The sequence below is a fragment of the Schistocerca cancellata genome, chromosome 1, assembly GCF_023864275.1.
Source record: "Schistocerca cancellata isolate TAMUIC-IGC-003103 chromosome 1, iqSchCanc2.1, whole genome shotgun sequence".
NCBI classification, from domain to species: Eukaryota; Metazoa; Arthropoda; class Insecta; order Orthoptera; family Acrididae; genus Schistocerca; species Schistocerca cancellata.
Genome location: NC_064626.1, coordinates 938604645 through 938624067, shown reverse-complemented (window position 1 = coordinate 938624067; position 19423 = coordinate 938604645). Strand labels below are relative to the sequence as shown.

The following is a 19423-nucleotide window of genomic DNA, read 5'->3' as shown; positions in this document are numbered from 1 at the left end:
TCAGATAAGGAGCGACCATTGTATTGAAGATGTTTTTATACACAACCATCATTCACGTCAAATGTCACAGAACATTTCAAGGAAAGTCATGAGTGTGTAGGAAATAAATATCCAAATTATCCATTAGTCATAGGTGTAGACTTTAATATGGCATCCACTGACTGGAAAAATTACACGTTTATCACTGGGGGCAGAAGCAAAGATTTGTGTGAAGTTATTCTAGGAGTGCTCTCAAAATACAACCTTGAGCATTTGGTTAGAAAAGCAACTCGTGATGGGAACATATTAGATATCTTGGCGACAAACAGACCTGATCTTTTTGAGGAAGTTAACCTAGAAGAAGGTATTAGTGACCATAATGTCGTTGTGGCTTCTATGTCAGTGGAAGTTGCAAAAAAACCAATGAAACAGCGTAGAGTTTTCTTTGTTTGGGAAAGCAAAAAAAAGTGTCATTAATGAATATCTTCATAGTTAGCTCCAAGCATTCAAGGTGAGACAAAAAGATACTGAGTATCTTTAGCTGGAATTTAAAGGTATTGTCCACCACGTGCTAGAGAAATATGTGCCTAGCAAAAATAAAGGGGAGGGAAAGAATCCACCTTGGTTCAACAAACATTTTAGGAAGTTGCTGAGAAAGCAAAGAATTTTGCACAATCATTTTAAATGTAGTCACTGCCCCACTGATAAACAGAAATAATGCAAAATTAAAGTAGCTGTCAAAAAGTCAATGAGAGATTCTAAAAATAACCCCAAAAAATTATGGTTGTGCATAAAATTGATGAATGCTACAAATAATTCAATACTTTCTCTTGCTGACAGTACAGGTAATGTAACAGATGATGATAAATAGAAGGCTGAATTTTTAAACCTAGCTTTCAAAAACTCATTTACAGGTGAGGACTGCTGCACCATTCCCCCTTTCAGCTATCGAACAAACACAAGGATGGCTGACATAGCGTTTAGTGTATCTGGGATTGGAAAACAGTTACGATCCTTAGACGCCAGGAAGGCATCAGGCCCAGATGGTATCCCTGTAAGATTTTATGTTGACTATGCTACAAATGTAGCACCATTCTTATGCATCATCAGTCAGAGATCACTGGAAAAACAGAAAGTTCCACGGAACTGGAAGAAGGCCCTAGTCATAGCAATCTATAAAAAAGGTAGAAAATCAGATGCACATAATTACTGGCCAATTTCACTGAACATCGATTTGTTGTAGAATCATGGAACATATTTTGTGTTCAGACATAATGACCTTTCTAGACTCTGAGAAGTTCATCTGCAAAAACCAGCACAGTTTTAGGAAACAGCGGTCACGCAAGACACAGCTGGCCCTCTTTGTGCATGATATACAACACACTCTAGATTCCGGCTCCCAGGTTGATGCCATATTCCTCGACTTTCGAAAGGTGTTTGACTCAGTTTCGCACTGTCGCTTGCTCCAAAAAGTGCACACTTACAGTCTATCCGATGATGTGTGGTTGGATAGAAAGTTTTCTAACTGACAGAGAGCAGTATGTCATCCTGAATGGGGAGACTTCAACAGAAGCAAGCGTAGCATCAGGTGTGCCCCAGGGCAGTATAATAGGTCCACTGCTTTTTACAATTTACAGAAACGATCTGGTTTATGGTATTGACAGTGGCATTAGACTGTTTGCCGATGATGCTGTAGTGTACAGGAAAGTAGTGTCACAAAAAAGTTGTCAACAAAGTTGTGAGGATTTGCAGAAAATAAATGTGTCGCGTAATTACTGGCAGTTGTCTCTCAATATTAGTAAATGTAACCTACTGCGTATAACAAAGCAAAAATTCCCAATAATGTACGAGCACAAAATAAATGCCCAGTCTTTGGAAGCGGTAACATCCGTCAAGTGACTATTCGAAATGATTTCAAATGGAACAATCAGATTACACAAATAACAGGTAAGGTGCAGTTTATTGGTAGAATCCTGAAGCGATGCAGTCCTTTAACAAAGAAAATTGCTTACAATGCTTTAGTTCGTCCAGTCTTAGAGTATTGTTTGTATGTATGAGACCCTTAACAGTTGGGGTCTGATTCAAGAGATTGAGAAGGTCCAAAGAAGAGCAGCAAGATTTGTGATTGGTACATTTAGCCATCATGAGAGCATAAAAAATCTCATAGAAAGTTTGAAGTGGGACACACTTGCAGATAGACAACGCGCTAAACGGAAGAGCCTGCTCACTAAATTCCAAAATCTGATCTTTGCTGAGGATGTGGAGGATATATTATTACCACCAACTTTCAAATTGCTCAATGATCACCATTCAAAGATAAGGGAAATTAGAGCTCATACTGAGGTGTTCAGGCAGTCGTTTCTCCCTTGCGCGATCCGCGAGTGGAACAAAGGGGGTGGGGGAATATGGAAATATGACTTTGGCGTGAATAGTGTCCTCTGCCACACACCACTTGGTGGCTAGCAGAGTATATATGTAGATGTAGCTGTTCTAATTGGAGCTGAATACATCACCTCAATCCAGATGTTGTCAGTTGTCCTCTGTATGGTGCCATTGGCAGATCCTCATTTTCTGGTCATGTTGCTACATTGTCTTCACTATGTTGAGCAAAGGTAGCCTCTCACATGGAAACTTTGTGATCATTGAGTGAGTCTTCAGTTACCTTGAACCTTCCATCACTGATCTCCAACTCTTGACTGCAGTAGGGCTTCATTTGGAGGACATGATGATGTCTGTTCATTTGTCTTCTTGATGAAGTGTCATAATCCTTGACTTTGTATGTGATGTCCGACAAGCAGTGAAGGATACAATATGGTCCAAAGTAGCACTTTACTAACTTTTCTGATAGTTCCCCTTCCTGCACAGGCCAGAAGTCCATACCAAGTCTCTCCCCAGGTAATATATGACTGTCTGATGTTTCGCGTTAAATAACTCCTCTAGAAATCCATGATATATAGGCAAGCCAGCTAACTTGTTTGTCTGGTCTTGGTGATGAGATGTTTCATGTAGTCATTCTAAGTATCGACTAGTTCATAGAGGAACATCATGGGGCAGGAAAAATGTTGTGAAGCCTCTAGTGTCTTACTTCACTGTATTGTTTGTGAATGTCATGACCAGCAGTACTGAATCCCAATCTCTCTGTTCGACATCAACATATAACCAAGAGCATGTCTGCCAACATCTTAGTAAAGCATTCTGTGAAGTTATTCATCTTTTAGATGGTAGGCAGTTGTCATTCTATGGGTGAGGTTGCAGTGTGAAATTATCTCTAATACTAATATTGATAGGAAAACTTTACCGTGGTCAGATATCATCACATAGGGTGCTGTGTATTTCAAAGTGATGTCTTCTACAAGGGACTTTGCAATTTTTGTTGCTTCTACAGTCAGAAAGCTGTAGTGAGAGTGTAGTGGGTGTGGTAGTCATTACAGAATATTGTCCTTGAATTCACATTTATTGACTTTGAAAACATCCCCAAGAGGTCAGTTCCAGTCTGGCGGTGCTGCTGCAGGTGGGATCAGCATCAGAGGTGATTTTGACATGTGCTTCACTTGTTAGTATTCCTTGCAGTTGCTTACATTGAGTATAATGAATTGCTAGAGAAATGGGCAGTGATACCTGTGTCTAAGTCTCCACAAATGCCTGTGATCAGAATTTGGTAAATTGTGGAAATACTTCAGAGATCACTGGATGCTGATGAGCTGGGATGACGAGCAACCATTTCCACCCATCAGATCACAGTTCCTCTCATACAATATTCCTTGTAGTAATTGGAATCCTCCTCTGGTTGGTTCCTCATTCTTCAAGGTTTCTGTTTTTCAGCAATGTTGGATGTTCCCTTTGTTCAGCAGCAATGCATTTAATGCAGCAGTGATGGAGATTTGACCATACTGCTGTGCTCCACTAAAGGGTTCCTTGAAAGACAGTTGGTGTCCTTATTTTTGTGTTGTTTTTTGTGTACCATTGTGAAGTTGTGTTCCTGAAGTCTCACTGCTTATCTCGCTAACCAATCCAATGGATCTTTCTGGCTATTCCTCCAGCATAGAGAATAGTGATCCACAACAGCACTGAATAGTTTGTCAAATAAATGTGGCCAGAATTTGTTGATGACCCAAACAACTGCAAGACACTATTTCTCGGATGTAGAGTAGATCTTCTCAGGTTCAGAGAGTACTCTGGAAGTATAAGCTATCACATTTCCAGCACCTTCCTGAATTTTTACTATAACTGTCTGTATCACAAAACCAGTAGCATTGGTTTGATGTTCTTTCTCAGCATTCTCGTCATACAGTGTTATAACTGGAGAAGATGTAGCATCTCCTTAAGGACAAGGAAAGATCTTTCTTGCTCCTCATTCCAGGAAAACTTGGCATCTCCCTGGAGAACTTCTTCCAAGAGACGTACATAGGTACAGAAGTCCTTCATGAATTTCTGGTAGTATGAGCACTTTCTGAGAAAACTTCTTACATTATGAATGTGCCAAGAAGTCAGAAAATCTGTGACTGTTCTTATTTTCTCCAAGGTTCAGTGACATCAACTTGCAACATCTTTTCCACTTCCTTTGTATTATCCATTGTTCAAATGGTGGCACTCCATATGAATGTTGGATAATTGGTGGATGGTTCCCAGTGTAGATACGGTGTTTTATCATAGACCACTCGGTCTGTCTTTTCTTCACTCTGGATTTGAAAATGCCCAAATAGTCAATCAAGAATGGCTATCTCTTGCTGGTGTAGTTTGTTGGTCTGGCCAGATACTCATAGCATTTCGATAGTAGCTTCCTCCCATGCATTGTTGGAAGTGGTAGCAGAGCATAATTCTTTGTCAATGAAACAAATTCACCCTTCCGATAAATTTGCAAAATATTTGCCCTTCACACACTGGTTCAGCTGTTGCTACACACATACCTTTATGGATGAGTTGTGGCTGCTTGTAACTGTTAGTGAGTGAAAGTTCTCCATGGTCACCAACAATGCTTATGATCGTCACTGGCACATAGATTTCCTTTGTGAGCCCAAATAGTTTTTTGCAGTCAACAAAATCTTCATAGTGTAACTGAGCATTTCAATTGATGATGGCAGGATAACCAGGTCTTCGATGTCAAACAACAGCCCAGAGCAATCTTTGTTATGTGTACTTGTTGGAATGACTTTGTCACTCTGGTTCTCTGATCTTTCACAGTCTATGACTGCTTGTTATGCCTGTAAGAAGTCCCAGCTGAGAATAACATCAGGACTACATTCTTTACACAAAAAAGGCTGTATTCTATAACTGATACTTATTCTTGCAGTACATGTTCCTAACTGCTGGATGTATTGCTCATTTGTTACCTTCAGACAGTCTGTTTTAGATGGTGATGATAAGCATTCAACATTAAAGAAAAAGAAGCCAATGAGTCTACTAGCACCTGTACTACTTGGTGATCGAAAATGATATCAATGAGATTTTCTGTCATCTTGCTGACTGTCATCCATAGATGATTTTCCTCTCATGAGGCCTCACCTTTTATGTGGCTGACTCACTCAGTTTCCCTGAATTCAGTAGCTAGGCGAGTGGTTGGTACCTCTGTATGGTGATGGGGAGTAGCTACCACGTGTGACTCATCCAAGGTACAGTTGTAATCTTCAGCCCACACATCAGGTAATAACTGCCTGCAGTTGACTAGTGCGAATAGAAGTGTTGTGATGGTAGATATCTTGCAGCATAATAATTGTCAAAAACTCACCTTGTTTCTCTGCAACAGTGCACAATGTGTCCAGGGTACCTACAGTGAAAATAGATCAGCATGTTGTCCTCCACCCTCCGACTTCTGCTGTTCTGCAGGGTGTTTTACTTAGGGGAGGAGTTGGCTGTACCTGTGTTGGTGAGGTGCTGTATTGTCAATCTCTTCTATGTCATAGTGGATCTCTCCTATGTGTGAGAGAGGCAAAGTAGTAGAGGTCTTCCACAACTGCCATGGGGACCACATTCGGTAGACAATCATCTCTCTTTCGCCCATGTGTTTTTGTCTGTTGCATTTCCTCAGTGCACTGGCACTACTTGATGAATTCTTGTGTTGTTGTGATATCCTGTACCAGAAGAGTACATGTCTTCTATGACTCCATTTGTCAAATATGAGATTTAGGCAGCTTCTGTCATTCAGATTCATAATGTGGTGAAGGGGAAAAACATTCTGTACGTATGACTGTGTCATTACACCATGGCACTGGGGCCTGTTCTTCAGTTGTCCTGCTAGGTGACTTTCCTGTTGATTGTCACAGAATGACATCACACCTATTGTATTTAGCAATCCTTTCAATCATTTTGTAGGGTAGTGTCTCCAGGAAATACTGAAGGACGCCTGATTTGCAGCTGACTTTTTGCTGTTTTGTAACCCATCGATGTCGTACATATACAGATATTAGGTATGATATAATGCTTGTATTATGGTTCTTGTCTGTGTAGGCAATGGCTTTTATGTTGCCTAATTGGAGCCTTGGTAATATAGATATACTGAAGTACCCAACATCTCCACCAAACAATGTCATGTTTGAACAACAAACAAGTCCAAATCCAAAGGAAGAGTCATCATTGAAGCATAACACTTAGAACTGAAAGCACATTTATTACTGACACCAGTGTACAGCCAGAACAGAACTGACCTCCTGGACGAAGAGTGCAGCTATTTATTCAAACATCAAATATTCCAGAATGTAAGTTTTTGTATGAACATTGAATATTCCAACTATACAAACAGTACAAACATAAAATCTTCCAGAAATTAAAAATACTAAAAAGCAAATAATTTTTGGTGATCAGATGTGAACTGGCAACCCACAGCACACCAGGCAGCAATGCTAGCCACTACACTTCACTGCTTCCACCACAGCTCACAACAATATTTCCAAGATGAAAACCACTATCTTTGTTCACAAGGCTCTTGTTTAGTTGGGTTGGCATTACTTCTCAAAGTACACTGTCTCAGAAAGAAAAGGACTGTCTTAGTGTCTTTATTTTTCACATAATCTGTGATGCAGCAAGTTTCTAAGTAGTACTTCCTAATGCTAACTCCTTGCTGGCTGTCTTGGTGGGTTGCCACAAAGATTTTTACATTTGTAACACCCCTCCTCAATCTTGTGTGCTCCCTTTCCAAAATATGGTTTGTTGTGCTGGCTGGTGTTTTGATAGATCTCTAGCTTTTTGAGGCTTAGATCATCTTTCTCAGATTCTTGTAATGCTGTGATCTTTCTAGATGATAGGAAACATTCTTGATGTTATGTCATTCTAGGATTATGCAGATCCTCCACACAGTGTACGCATAGAAGATGTATGTACTTGCATTGAGGGTCTCCAACTCATTCTGTTATATGTGCACTGGCTGCTATGAAATGGTATGGTGGGTTGAAGTCAGTTTAGGTGACATAGAAACCATTCTAAACTTGCCTTCCATATGGAAGTATTATCCACTTAGCAGCTGTTGAAAAGCAGATGAAAGAGTTGAGAACAAGTAAGTCACCAGGTTCAGATGGAATCCCATTTCAATTTTACAGAGAGTGTTCTTTGGCATTGGCCCCTTATTTTCTGTGTTAGCTTGCAACTACTGTGAATCTCTTGCACAGAGGCAAGTTCCAAGTGACTGATTAAATGTGCTCTAGTCTCTCGTATATAAGAAGGGAAAAAGAACTGACCCACAGAATTACAGATGAATGTCTTTAACATTGATTTGCTGCAGAGTTCTTGAACATATTCTAAGTTAGAATATAATAAATTTTCTTGAGATGTAAAGACTTCCATTCACAAATCAACATGCAAAACTCAACTTGTCCCTTTCTCCTACAACATCTTGTGAACCATGGATGAAGGGCAATAATCAGATTCCATATTCCTAGATTTCTGGAAAGTGTAGGATACTGTGCTACCAAGCATACAGAAAGGTTCTCAGGTATGGGAGTGGTCAAAGACTTTTTGAGTAATACAACTCAGTACATTGTCCTAGGAGGTGAGTGTTCACAGCAGACAAAGGTATCAGCAGGAGTACCTCCAAGGAAGTATAAAAATCTGACAGAAAGAATGTGCACCAATCTGTGACTGTTTGCTAATGACAGTGTAATGTACAGGAAAGTGTCATTATTGTGTGGTTTTAGGTGGATACAGGGTGACTTGGAGTACGAACAACAGTTCTGTTATGTTTGAATACAATATTAGTTGTGTGCTGCTTAACGTATTCACAGTAAATAAATATCTATGTGTAACATTGCAAAGTGACTTGAAATGAAACAAACCTGTAAGTTTGATTATAGGGAAGGCGGATGGTCAACTTTGTGTTACTGGGAGAATTCTGGGAAAGTGTGGATCATCTGTAAAGGAGACCACATACATAACACTTACGTGACCCATTCTTAAGTATTGCTAGAGTGTTTGGGATCCCCTCCAGGTCAGATTAAAGGAAGGTGTCGAAGAATGATACTATATTTGTTAAAGGTGGGTTTGATCAATGTATGAGCATTGCAGAAATCGTACACAAATTCAAATGGGTATCTACAGATGAAACACTATTGAGAAAGTTTAGAGAACAACTTTGCAACAGATCATAGAATAATCTTACTGCTGGCAACAAGCATCTTGCATAAGGACTACAAAGAATAGATAAGATAAATCAGGTCTCGTATGGAAGTGTATAGACAGTCATTTTTCCCTCACTCCATTTGCCAGTGGAACAGGAAAGGGAATGACCAACAGTGGCATGAGGTACCCTCCATCAAGCACTGTAATGTGTCTTGAGGAGTATGTATATAGATGTAGACTACAATGTATACACCGAGAAACATCTACTCAGTACACCTGACAGGATACAAAGTTGTGGGTTTTGTTAAGTCTCATAACTTCTGTTCATATTTGTCACTGATTTTGTAATTATGTACAAACTTCAAAAAATGGTTCAAATGGCTCTGAGCACTATGGGACTCAACTTCTGATGTCATTAGCCCCTAGAACTTAGGACTAGTTAAACCTAACTAACCTAAGAACATCACACACATCCATGCCCGAGGCAGGATTCGAACCTGCGACCGTAGCGGTCTCACGGTTCCAGACGGCAGCGCCTAGAACCGCACGGCCACTTCGTCCAGCTTACAAACTTATAATTGCTGTAAAACTTAAAAGTGTGTTGTTTTGATTTTTCAGTGCATCTTTTTTATGTAAAATTACTGTTTAGAAAATTCCAGAAAAATAACAGGATAACATTAGGTTAGTTAAAGAGCATATATGATAATGTAATGATAAAAGCTAACTGTACTAAAATATTCAACTTCTGTAAAAGAACACATAAAAATGTTAGAAATTAAAATAATAATGTAATTAAAAACTAATAGTTAGTTATTTGCAATTAATTGTTAACAAACTGAATTATGCAAAACTGCACATAGGAAATCAACTTTTGTGAACTCTTAATTTTCCTTTGTAAGTTAATTACTGCCAAGGTTTAAATAATGGATTTATACATCTGTGTTTTTATAACTTTATTTATTGTATGGTGGCTGTGTCCCAATTTAGTCTAGTTAGTTCACCTTTTGGTAAGTTAGTTGCAGTTTTACTTTTAAGTCAATACAAAATCATGTGTATTTTTTTGTGAAAGTTTTTGTCAAGAATTTCTTAAGCTTATTAGATTGAAGTTGTGATTACAAATTTGACACCCATCTTTTCAATCAGATTACTATTGTTTCCCAGATCTAAAAACTCCAGGAAATTGAAAGCTGCAGGTAGTAGATACTGACACATTGTCAACAATGCTATGACATGTACATAATTTATGTCATGCTTTGTCATTAATAAAAGCAGTACACAGATAAAAATGGTATTTTTTAAACTCACAGTAAGAGAATGTGGCTCTGGTGAGGAGACACACCACACTGAAGCTCACCATTATGTTACCTTTTCCTAGGCATTCTCCTTCACTGCAGAAAGTAGCATGAGTTTCCAAAATGATGTTGGCGTTTATCAAAGAGTGGGCTTAACAATGCTGTAAAATGTTTCAATAGCTCTGTGTCACTTACAGTGGATGACTGTGATATGGCCTCCTTGTGTCTTTTGCAGGCTGTATAATTGCGGAAACTAATGTGCATAGTCTCTTGTGAATTTCTCTTGCAAGAAGCTGTGTGGAAGTTTCATTTGCTTCCTTTTAATGCGACTCATTGGAGCCCCTTCATTTTTCTGTGTGTTGAGTTGTTGAGTAACTCATAGAATTTCCACTTGTAATGTGTGAGTGGGAGCAGGTCTTTAGTGAGCTTACCGGATGACTACTTCTAGGCACTCCCACAATTGTTTAATACTGCTGCTCATTTCATATTGAAACACTTTTGTCTCCAGTGTTGTGGCCCAGGTGCAGATGATTATATTAATGAAAATGAACAGCAGCACTAACACAATAGCTCTAGAAAATAATAGGGGCAACTTTAGATGCGAATATCTGCCCAGATAGTAGTGCGTGTTCAAGTGCCGCTTCTGAGATGGGGAGGTGCACTGGTCCTGGATTGAATCTCCTTGGCTGAATAATGAGAAGGGTTGATGTGACAGCCAGCCTGGATGCGGTCTTTCGTCAGTATCCCACATCCCACTTGCTGAATACTGAGCTGGTACCCAAGTTTCATCTCAGCTACATGATTCAAAAACATTTAAAAAACTTCCACTCACTCTTACACAAATAACACTATACAGAGGCACAATAAAAAGAAGGAGTCCTTTTAGTGAATCCTGTTTACTTTAGGACTGCATGAGCTACAATAAGAGGTTACCAGAAACAGTTTTTGCATCACATGCTGTTTTGTTTGCTCTCTCAAATTCTGACATATTGTTGTCAATGCATACCTTCTCCTCTTCCCCCCCCGCCTCCCCCCCTCCCTCCCCCAGCATCATTACACTTCGTTGCCACTATTAAAAAGCTTGTCTTCAGGAAGTATGTGACAGAAGATCTACACATCTTGAAGTACTTGTCACAGAAGCTCTTTCTCCAATACATAAATAGGTCTGCCATGTACTGAAAAATAATGTCCCCTATCAGAATTCTGTATATCCTTATTAAAGTCCCTTAAATATTCATAGATTGCTGTCTTCTGCCTGTTTCCCTACACCTCAAAACAGAGAAGCTGCTTATTTTGAATACTAGGTTGTTCCAAACAGAAGACTACTCAGAATAGAAAGGAGAAGATTCTCACCTATTAGCCACAAATTGCCAACAGACTTTACAATTTCCAATATTATGTGCCCTGTACATGATGCCATGTTCATCACCACAAACATCTACTGAATTAGTGAACACTTCCTGTCCAGTAATCTGAATCATCTCCTGAAGGAAAAAATGGCACTTTTATTGCAGTCAGGAAGGGACTGACTGAAAGGCACAACTGGTCAGCAACTGTATCATATAATATGACAAAATGGTTTACTGTAAATGTTCATATTATGATTTGAGTTACTTTTATAAAATAAATGTTTACATTTATTTCCCCTATACCCCTGTATGTGTACTTACAAACACAGGTTGCATGTTACACTGAGAAATAAATGTCATTTTAAGCGAAGTAGACATCCACTAGAAAGTATTAGTTTCCCACATGTAAAATATAGTATTTCTTGATTAATATATACACTGGTGTTAGAAACTTAAGAATGAAAGTAACTTTTGCATGTGTGGCACTGCCAAGTAACATAGCTTACTGAAACTTGGACCTTACATAGAAAGAATTGCTACAGCATAGTACAGAAGATAACTGAAAGTAATGCACAATGAGACCAACAGAAATGACAGTTTTGTTCAAAGACAATAATTATGCTGAATTCACTGCATTTTACGATGGTCCTTTGGACATTAGAAAAGGTAGAATAAGGGGTGTGATCATCATGGATGGCAGTGCCTGCTCTGCTGGCCACAAGGTAATTATAGAAGGGTTTTCGATTCTTTCATCAGCACTGCTGAAAACTGCTGGATGGCCATTGGTACATGTGGATTTGCTGCAATACACCTTCTCAACTCATCCCACATATACTGGAATGGCTTTAAGTTGGGGGAATTGGCAGACCAGTCCATTCGCCAAATATCTTCCCATTCCAAAAGCTCCTCCGTATTCACTGTTCGATGCAGTCGCACATTGTCATTTATAAAAATGAAGTCGGGGCCCAATGCACCCCTGAAAAGATGCACATGTGGAAGGAGTACTGTGTCCCAATAACACTGACCGTGGTGTGTATTGTAATCAAAGATTTAGAAGTCAGTAACCCCCATGACATTATGCCTCCCCACACCATAACACCTGGACCACATCACACGATGAGAGGTGGGGACATGTAATGCACCCAGGAACATCCTCAAACATGATTGTTTTGGTGGTCTGTGTGCTATGATGCAGGGAGGCACAACGAAGCATGGGTGTACTGACCCCCAAATCTCTGAACATAGTAAACTCACTGGTCAACTTTATTGCGACACTGTACTCCTGTCCCATGTGCATCTTTTCAGGGGTGTGTTTTGTCCTGACTTCACTTTTATGAATGACAGTGCTTGACCTCATTGAACAGCACAGGTGGAAGAGCTGTTGGAATGAGACGATATTCAGCAAATGAATTGGTTTGCAAGTTCCCCTGATTTAAATCCCATTGAGCACATCACCACATAACGATTTATTATAAATGCATAGACCCAACCTGTCCACTGCATGTGATTAATATAGTAGTATTCACACTTAGTCACATTAAATTTATGCAATAATCTTTGTATAAACCTGTTGCCCACTAGGAAAAATTAGAAAATTGTACAAAGGCACAGGTAAACTGCACACAGCCAGAAAGTTCTTTTCTTACCAAACTTCTTCCAGTTTTTAGAAGGGGAAAAGATACCAACTATGATTTTGGTATGAATATTTTGTTTACGCATTTAATTTTGTGCTTGTGTAATTTTCCTTGAATAACAGTTATCCAATCATTTGTAATTTCAGATTGTGTGCTCAAAAATCATGAATCTGCAATGTACATTGAATAATGGAGAAACATGATCTATACATTGATGCCAATGGAATTCAACATAATGTCATTATTGCCCCCATAGCAGAGTGGAACAGTGGGTCGAGAGTGGCCTTTGATGTTGTTGTCAATGCTGATACAGAATTTAAGGTAACATTACAAGATTACAACACACAAAATTACATGCAGCATTATGAACATAAATTTAATCTATCAAAGAGAATACACATTGAGACATACCATGTTAAAATTTTAATAATGTTGCAGCCCATGCAATGCTTCAAATTCCATATGTGATCTGTAGCAGAAAGTACAATTACAACATTGCTGCTGAACTGGACGGGTATCATCACTTTGTGTATTGTCCTTGATGTAGTTTTCCTCGAATTGACTCATAAACATGCAAGTTTAAATACCTAACAGTGAAAAGTCCAGGTTAGAACATCAACAATATTATGAAAATGACAGATTTCTACCCTTCATAAAGCTCACACGTTGAGTTGCAGACAGGCATAATGAAAAGACCATTGTATATTAGCATTTGGCCAACGCCTTCTTCAGAAAACAGACTCTGGCTGGAGTGACCAGAGGTAGCGATCATAGGTGTGTGTGTGAGACGTATTTGCTTGTGTGAATGTATATGCACTTCTCTCTTCCAACAAAGGCTTTGGCCGAAAGCTAATATGGTTCAGTCTTTTCATCATGCCTGTCTGCATCTCAGTCTCTGATTTTTACAGCGAGTAGCAATCTGTTCTTTCCATAATTACAAATGCCCTTGTTTAGGCACATAAACAGGAAGGATGATTTAATCCTATGTGGTACATAATATATACAGGTTAGTTTTCGGTTAGAATAAATCAATCCAATTTTAAAAGCAATAGTAACGTTTGTTGGATACATAGTAATTTAGTCCATGTCTCACAGATTTGTACAATCAAATGAAAGTCCTGAAGGCCATGAGAACAGTTATTAATTGCAGGGAACACAAACAATGAAGTCAAACAATATTACATGGTTGTGTTGCAGTGTTAGATAAATGCTGTGGTTTATATATAATTATCAAGGAATTTTTCTTAGTAATGTACCACGCTTCTTATGAAGCAAACAAGTTAAAATTGTTATATTAACGATTTTATGTTAGACCCATTTGTTGCAATTGAGTAAGGGCTATATTTATTTTGCCAAAGACATCAAGCTAAAAGCAGAAAAAAATCTCTGAGAGAGAGGTAGGGGGGAGGGGGAAATCAGCTCCCATGTATGAGTACTAAATCACTGCCCAATAGATAATATAGTCTGTTATAAATGTTTGGGAAACATTCTGCACTTGCATCCAGTTAGCAGAAGCTAACATTGTACACCTGAACAGCCTTGTAGAATGCTGCTCCAAAATGGGTGCACAATGATCTACCATGAAACTCTGCAGAGATCAAATCTTCACAAGATACTTCTTCATTAGTGACACTGTATTTTTACACTAATCACTACAGATGTGTGCTTAAAAAATTTTAACCTTATTTTTATTTTAAGCAGAGGCAGTTGCTTTAATAAGCCATTTTTGTTTTAGACTGAATGTAATGAGGAATCTGCCGCTTCAGAGTTGTCATTTGGCACATATTATGTGGAACATGTGGAGGGTACTAGATGTCATGTGAATGAGCACTCAATTACAGAGGCATCAGCTGTGAAATGTTCAGAAGAAGAGAAAGGTAACTGACATGGGCAAGTGTGACAATGCTTTGAACTTCAGTAATTCTATTCATGGTTGAAACAGTTTGTGTTTCTATTTCAGGGACTATTACAACACATCCTCATGATGTCATCAAACACACTGTCATTCCAGAAGTTCATGCCTCTGCTGTAAAAAAGACACCCAAAATGGATAAAAATAATCTCAAGGATATGAAATCAATTCAGCACTCTGAATTTTTACAAGATACTGACACGTGCAATGTACGCTCTGTTGAAAAAGATGCACTTTTGACACAAATACATTCGTATGTCAGAAAGAAGGTTGAAGCTGCTGATAAGGATCGTTCTTATAATTCACCTAAAAGTTTTTCATTTTCTGGGTTCAATAAAAATTGTGCCCAGATTCCTGAGCAGTCTCACTGTAATTCAAGGGTGAATTGTGGTGTTAAAAATACAGAGAGCAGTGGCAGTATTGCCATGCCACTGCATAATTGTGAACTAAAAAATACCTCAAATATTGTGGTCATGCATAATATTGAAACAAACTCCAATCGTGATGGTAGTGGTGACAATCTTATTGCATGGGAACCAGCTAAAAGGTGCTTTGATAATATGTCACTTTCATCATCTCATTTTGATGCTGACTCAAATTGTTCTGATCTAGTAGAAACTGTGTCCAGTGTGTCAGATGTAAGTGGCTATGAAGAAGAAATATTTCGCATTAAGCGCTTGTTACTTCAGGACCCTTCAGTACCGCCATTAAAAAAGCAGAATTCAAGAAAGAACTCTAGGGACCACGGAGTGAGACTAAACAAGTATGAATTATTTGTCCCTTCAGAGAGTACAAACAAAGATCCACATAACAGGAATGTATGTGATATTTATCCGAGTAAAGAAAGCAGTGATGTCCTTCTAAAAAAATCGGAAAGCGAACTAGCCATAAAATGGCAAGAAAAGTGCCAAGAAGCACTTAGACAGAAAGCACATGTTGAAGGGCGGCTTGAAAGTCTTCTTAAGGAAATTGAAATATTACGTAAAGAAAAGCAGGATGCTAGTAATAAAGTAAAGCTTTTAGAGAGTGAGGCAAAATCAAGCAGAGCATCAGAACTTACATCCCTCTTCAGAGAGTCTGAAAATTTGTACCTTGAAAATGATCAACTTCAGAAGCTTCTGAGAGAGAAAAACAAAGAGAACTTAGAATTAAAATCTATTGTAGATTTGTCTATTGCTGAGAAAAATAAGCTCAAGGACGAAATGAAAAACATGGAATCCATTAATGAAAAACTGCGTATTGAGTTGCAGGAGCTTCAAGTGGAACTGGAGTCTAAGATTGGATCAGTTTCTGGTTTAAAATCAAAGATTACAGATTTGCACATGGAATGTCAGTCACTTCTTCAAGGAAAGCTGAAAGCTGAAAACAGTGTTACAACTCTGAAAAATGACCTGATTTCTTCCCAGAAATTAACTTCTTGGTACCGTGATCAGCTGCACCTTAGCCAGGCTGCAAGAACGAAAGTACAACAGGATCTAATGGCGTCTCAAACAAACTTGATGTCTTACTCACAAGCTGTTGAAAAGTTAAGGGCAGAAAAATCCCAGCTGCAAAATTTGGTAGATGATTTGGAGCAGAAGATGGTTAGGGAAAAACAGAACCTGGTCCGGAAACTTGAAGTTATCCAAGCAGAAATGTTCAGTCGAGAAGCAGTCCTTTTGAGTCAGGTTCGCCCTGATGGTAATAGTGAAGGAGTTGCTTCAAAAGACCCTAAAAGTCTTGAGACTACATCACTTCTAGAAAATCCTGCAGATAAAGTATCTGAACTAGAACAGCAGGTTGATGAGCTCAGGAAAGACATTATACATCGAGACAACAGGATTACGCAGTTAGAAGAGGAAAATGCTGCTCTTTTAATTAAAGCAAATGAGCTACAAATAATCATAAATGAAAAAAATGCGTGTCAACAAAATATAGAAAACAAATATGGCCATCTTGAAATGTCAAACCAACATCTTAAGGATGCTTTAAAAACAACAGAACAACAGTTAATGGATATTAAAAATGAAAAAATTGCCTTAGAGGTCACTCTTTCAGCAGCCTTGAGGGAGAAAGCCGAAATAGATTCATCAATCAAACAACTGCGTGAGGACATTTCATGTATTCAGCACAGTTACACTGCAATGAAAACAAAATTGCTCGAAAAAGAGAAAGAAATAATTGACGTGAAAGAAAAACTTGAAGAGAGTAAGAGAATTTATACAGTGAAAGAACATGTACAAGGTGAACAGACAAACAGTTTAAATTATAAACAAAATAGCACCACTGAACTTAATAATGTGGAACAGGAGCTTCATGATTTGAAGAATGAAAACCTCAAACTTAAAGATCATGTTTTTGAATTGCAGAATTCTTTATCAATAGCTCAGTCTAATGACTTTAAGTTGCAAGAAGTTCTTAAGTCACGTGAAGAAGAACTGCATACCCTTTCTGCTCACCTTGAAACAATCAGGGAAGAGGTAGACTCTAGGAATAAAGGCATGTTGGAGCTAAAGGAAAGACTACAGGCAGTTGAGGAAACAAATTTTAATATGAAAAAAGAACTGGAAGACAGAACGAATGAGAATTGTTCACTGTTGAAAGAAGTAGATTTATCTAGATTCCATCTCCTACAGACAGTTGTGATACTAGAGCATATAAATCACAGAGCACATGAAAGAAAGGAAGAGATTAACAGCAAATTTGAAAACATAATTAAATATGTTGAGGGACTTAACTGTGAGCCAGAAATATCTCCTGTTCAAATAACATCAACTCTTACTGATTGGCTGGAGTCAGGACTGCAGATGTTTCTTGAAAAGTGTAATAATTGTGAGCCTGAAGCCTCACATATTGATAATAAGTGTCAAGAGAAAGAATGTAATGAGGAAAACTTCTTAGCTACCTGGGTATTTAAACTGGTAAAAGTGACTGCAGTTCTTAAATTCTTATCAGACTACAGACAAAATTTACTATTAGAAGCAGAAAAATTAACGCCATCGAGGAATTGTGTGGAAGAAGAAATTGGAGAACTAAATATAAACGTTTTTCAGAATTCATTGTGCAGTGCAAAGGGGTTTAAGCTGGTAGGTAAGCCACAAAGTGATGTGCTTAGTACAACAAAAAATAAAAATGTATGTAACTTTTGCAAACAATATGACAGAGAGTGTGTTCAGTATAGGAAAGAGATTGAAACTTTAAGATGTCAGAAGACAAAACTGGAATCTGAACTTCATGAAAAATACAGGCGTTATGAATTAAACACAAGAATTTTACTGAAGAAAGTGAAAGAACATTTAAGATGTCGCAAAGCAGCGGAGAGACAACTTCAGCTTTTTCAAATGCAGATAGGCATACACAAAGATGAATTATGCAAAGATGAATCTGATGCTACTACACTTCAGGCAAAAATTAAAAAGCTAGAAATGGAGTTAGAGAGCAGCTACAAACAGTTAGAGCAACAGAAAAATTTAGCAGAAAAATATCAGAATAATTTGTTGGAACTTGAAAGGTATAAAGGTAAATTGGAGCAGCAGCAGAGTATGATACAACAAACAATAAATGTCAGTGACATTGAAATTCCTACGGTAATTGGCCAGCTTGATGAAAAAGCTAAGGAAATGAAATATCAACAAGCACTTGCTCGATTGCAGGAGGCTGAACAACAAGCTGATCATTATCTGAAATCAATCGAAGAATTAAAAAGAGAGGTAAGTTAATATTTTATTTAATTTAATGAAAATGAGGCTTATCAGTAAATACATTACTGTTGATTAAAATTGCTGCACCAGGAATAATATCGGATAACAAAATTTTACTTTTTGTGTATATAGAGTGTAGTAAGAACCATATATGATTAAATTTGTAGATGGTTTGAGATGTACAGGGTGCAAAATGTAGTTAGCTAATTACATGTTCCATAGATAATTTGACCAATTTTTTCATCAAAAGATGTGGAACAAATCATTTTACAGGATATGTATACACCTCCCACCCATGTTTCTTTAAAGAATCAAACTCCCATGTATAAAACAGCTTCTTTGAAAGTCCATATTTTTGGATTTAATCCCACCCTTCACCAGCAATTTCTTGCACTTACCCAGCTCATCTATGATGTGTACATCTTGTCTGCCAATTTCCTCTCCACCAGACTTCTCTCCTTTTATAAAATCCTACAGTTATCTGCCCCTCACATTTCATTGGATAGTATCATCTGCCAAGCCAATTATAAAGTGCAACAACAGTCCAGACTTCACTTCAAAAAGCCATCTTACCTTCAACTAAAGTACCTCAACAGTGATGTTCCAATTCATGACCCACTGCAGCTCTTTAAGCAGGCACATTATCAACTTCAACACTTCTTCTACAAACTGAGGTTCACCATCCTGCTTAACATCCCTGAGCATTCTCCACTTCCTCCCAGAGCAATAAAAATTCACAGTCACAAACACCAGCCTCAACAGTACATTGTTCTCAATCTTTCATCTAACGCCCTTTCTCATGAATAATCCTTTTTATCAAATGGTCTCACTTTCAGTCCTAAACCTGCACTTAATCATGGCTCTTTGGTTAAGGACTTACTGTCCATACATAATGTCAACTGGAAATATCACTTTGCAACCCAATCTATAAAGCTTTTCAACAGCAAACCAAACACTGAATCTTGTCTTGAACAGTTCTGACTAAGATCCCAACTTGATCTGCCACCACTACCTCAAAATCACCACTTACGAG

At 38.2% G+C, this 19423-nt stretch overlaps 1 protein-coding gene across 1 annotated transcript in view; it reads left to right on the top strand.

Moving 5' to 3' along the window:
- Positions 1-19423, top strand: part of LOC126191501 (golgin subfamily A member 3-like) — a 72959-nt gene that overhangs the window by 34793 nt on the left and 18743 nt on the right. The window contains exons 2-4 of the mRNA XM_049932396.1: positions 12945-13119; positions 14534-14675; positions 14759-18399. Of these exons, the coding sequence (XP_049788353.1) occupies positions 12988-13119; positions 14534-14675; positions 14759-18399 (3915 nt within the window). The 5' untranslated portion in view covers positions 12945-12987. The remainder of the gene's footprint in view (positions 1-12944; positions 13120-14533; positions 14676-14758; positions 18400-19423) is intronic.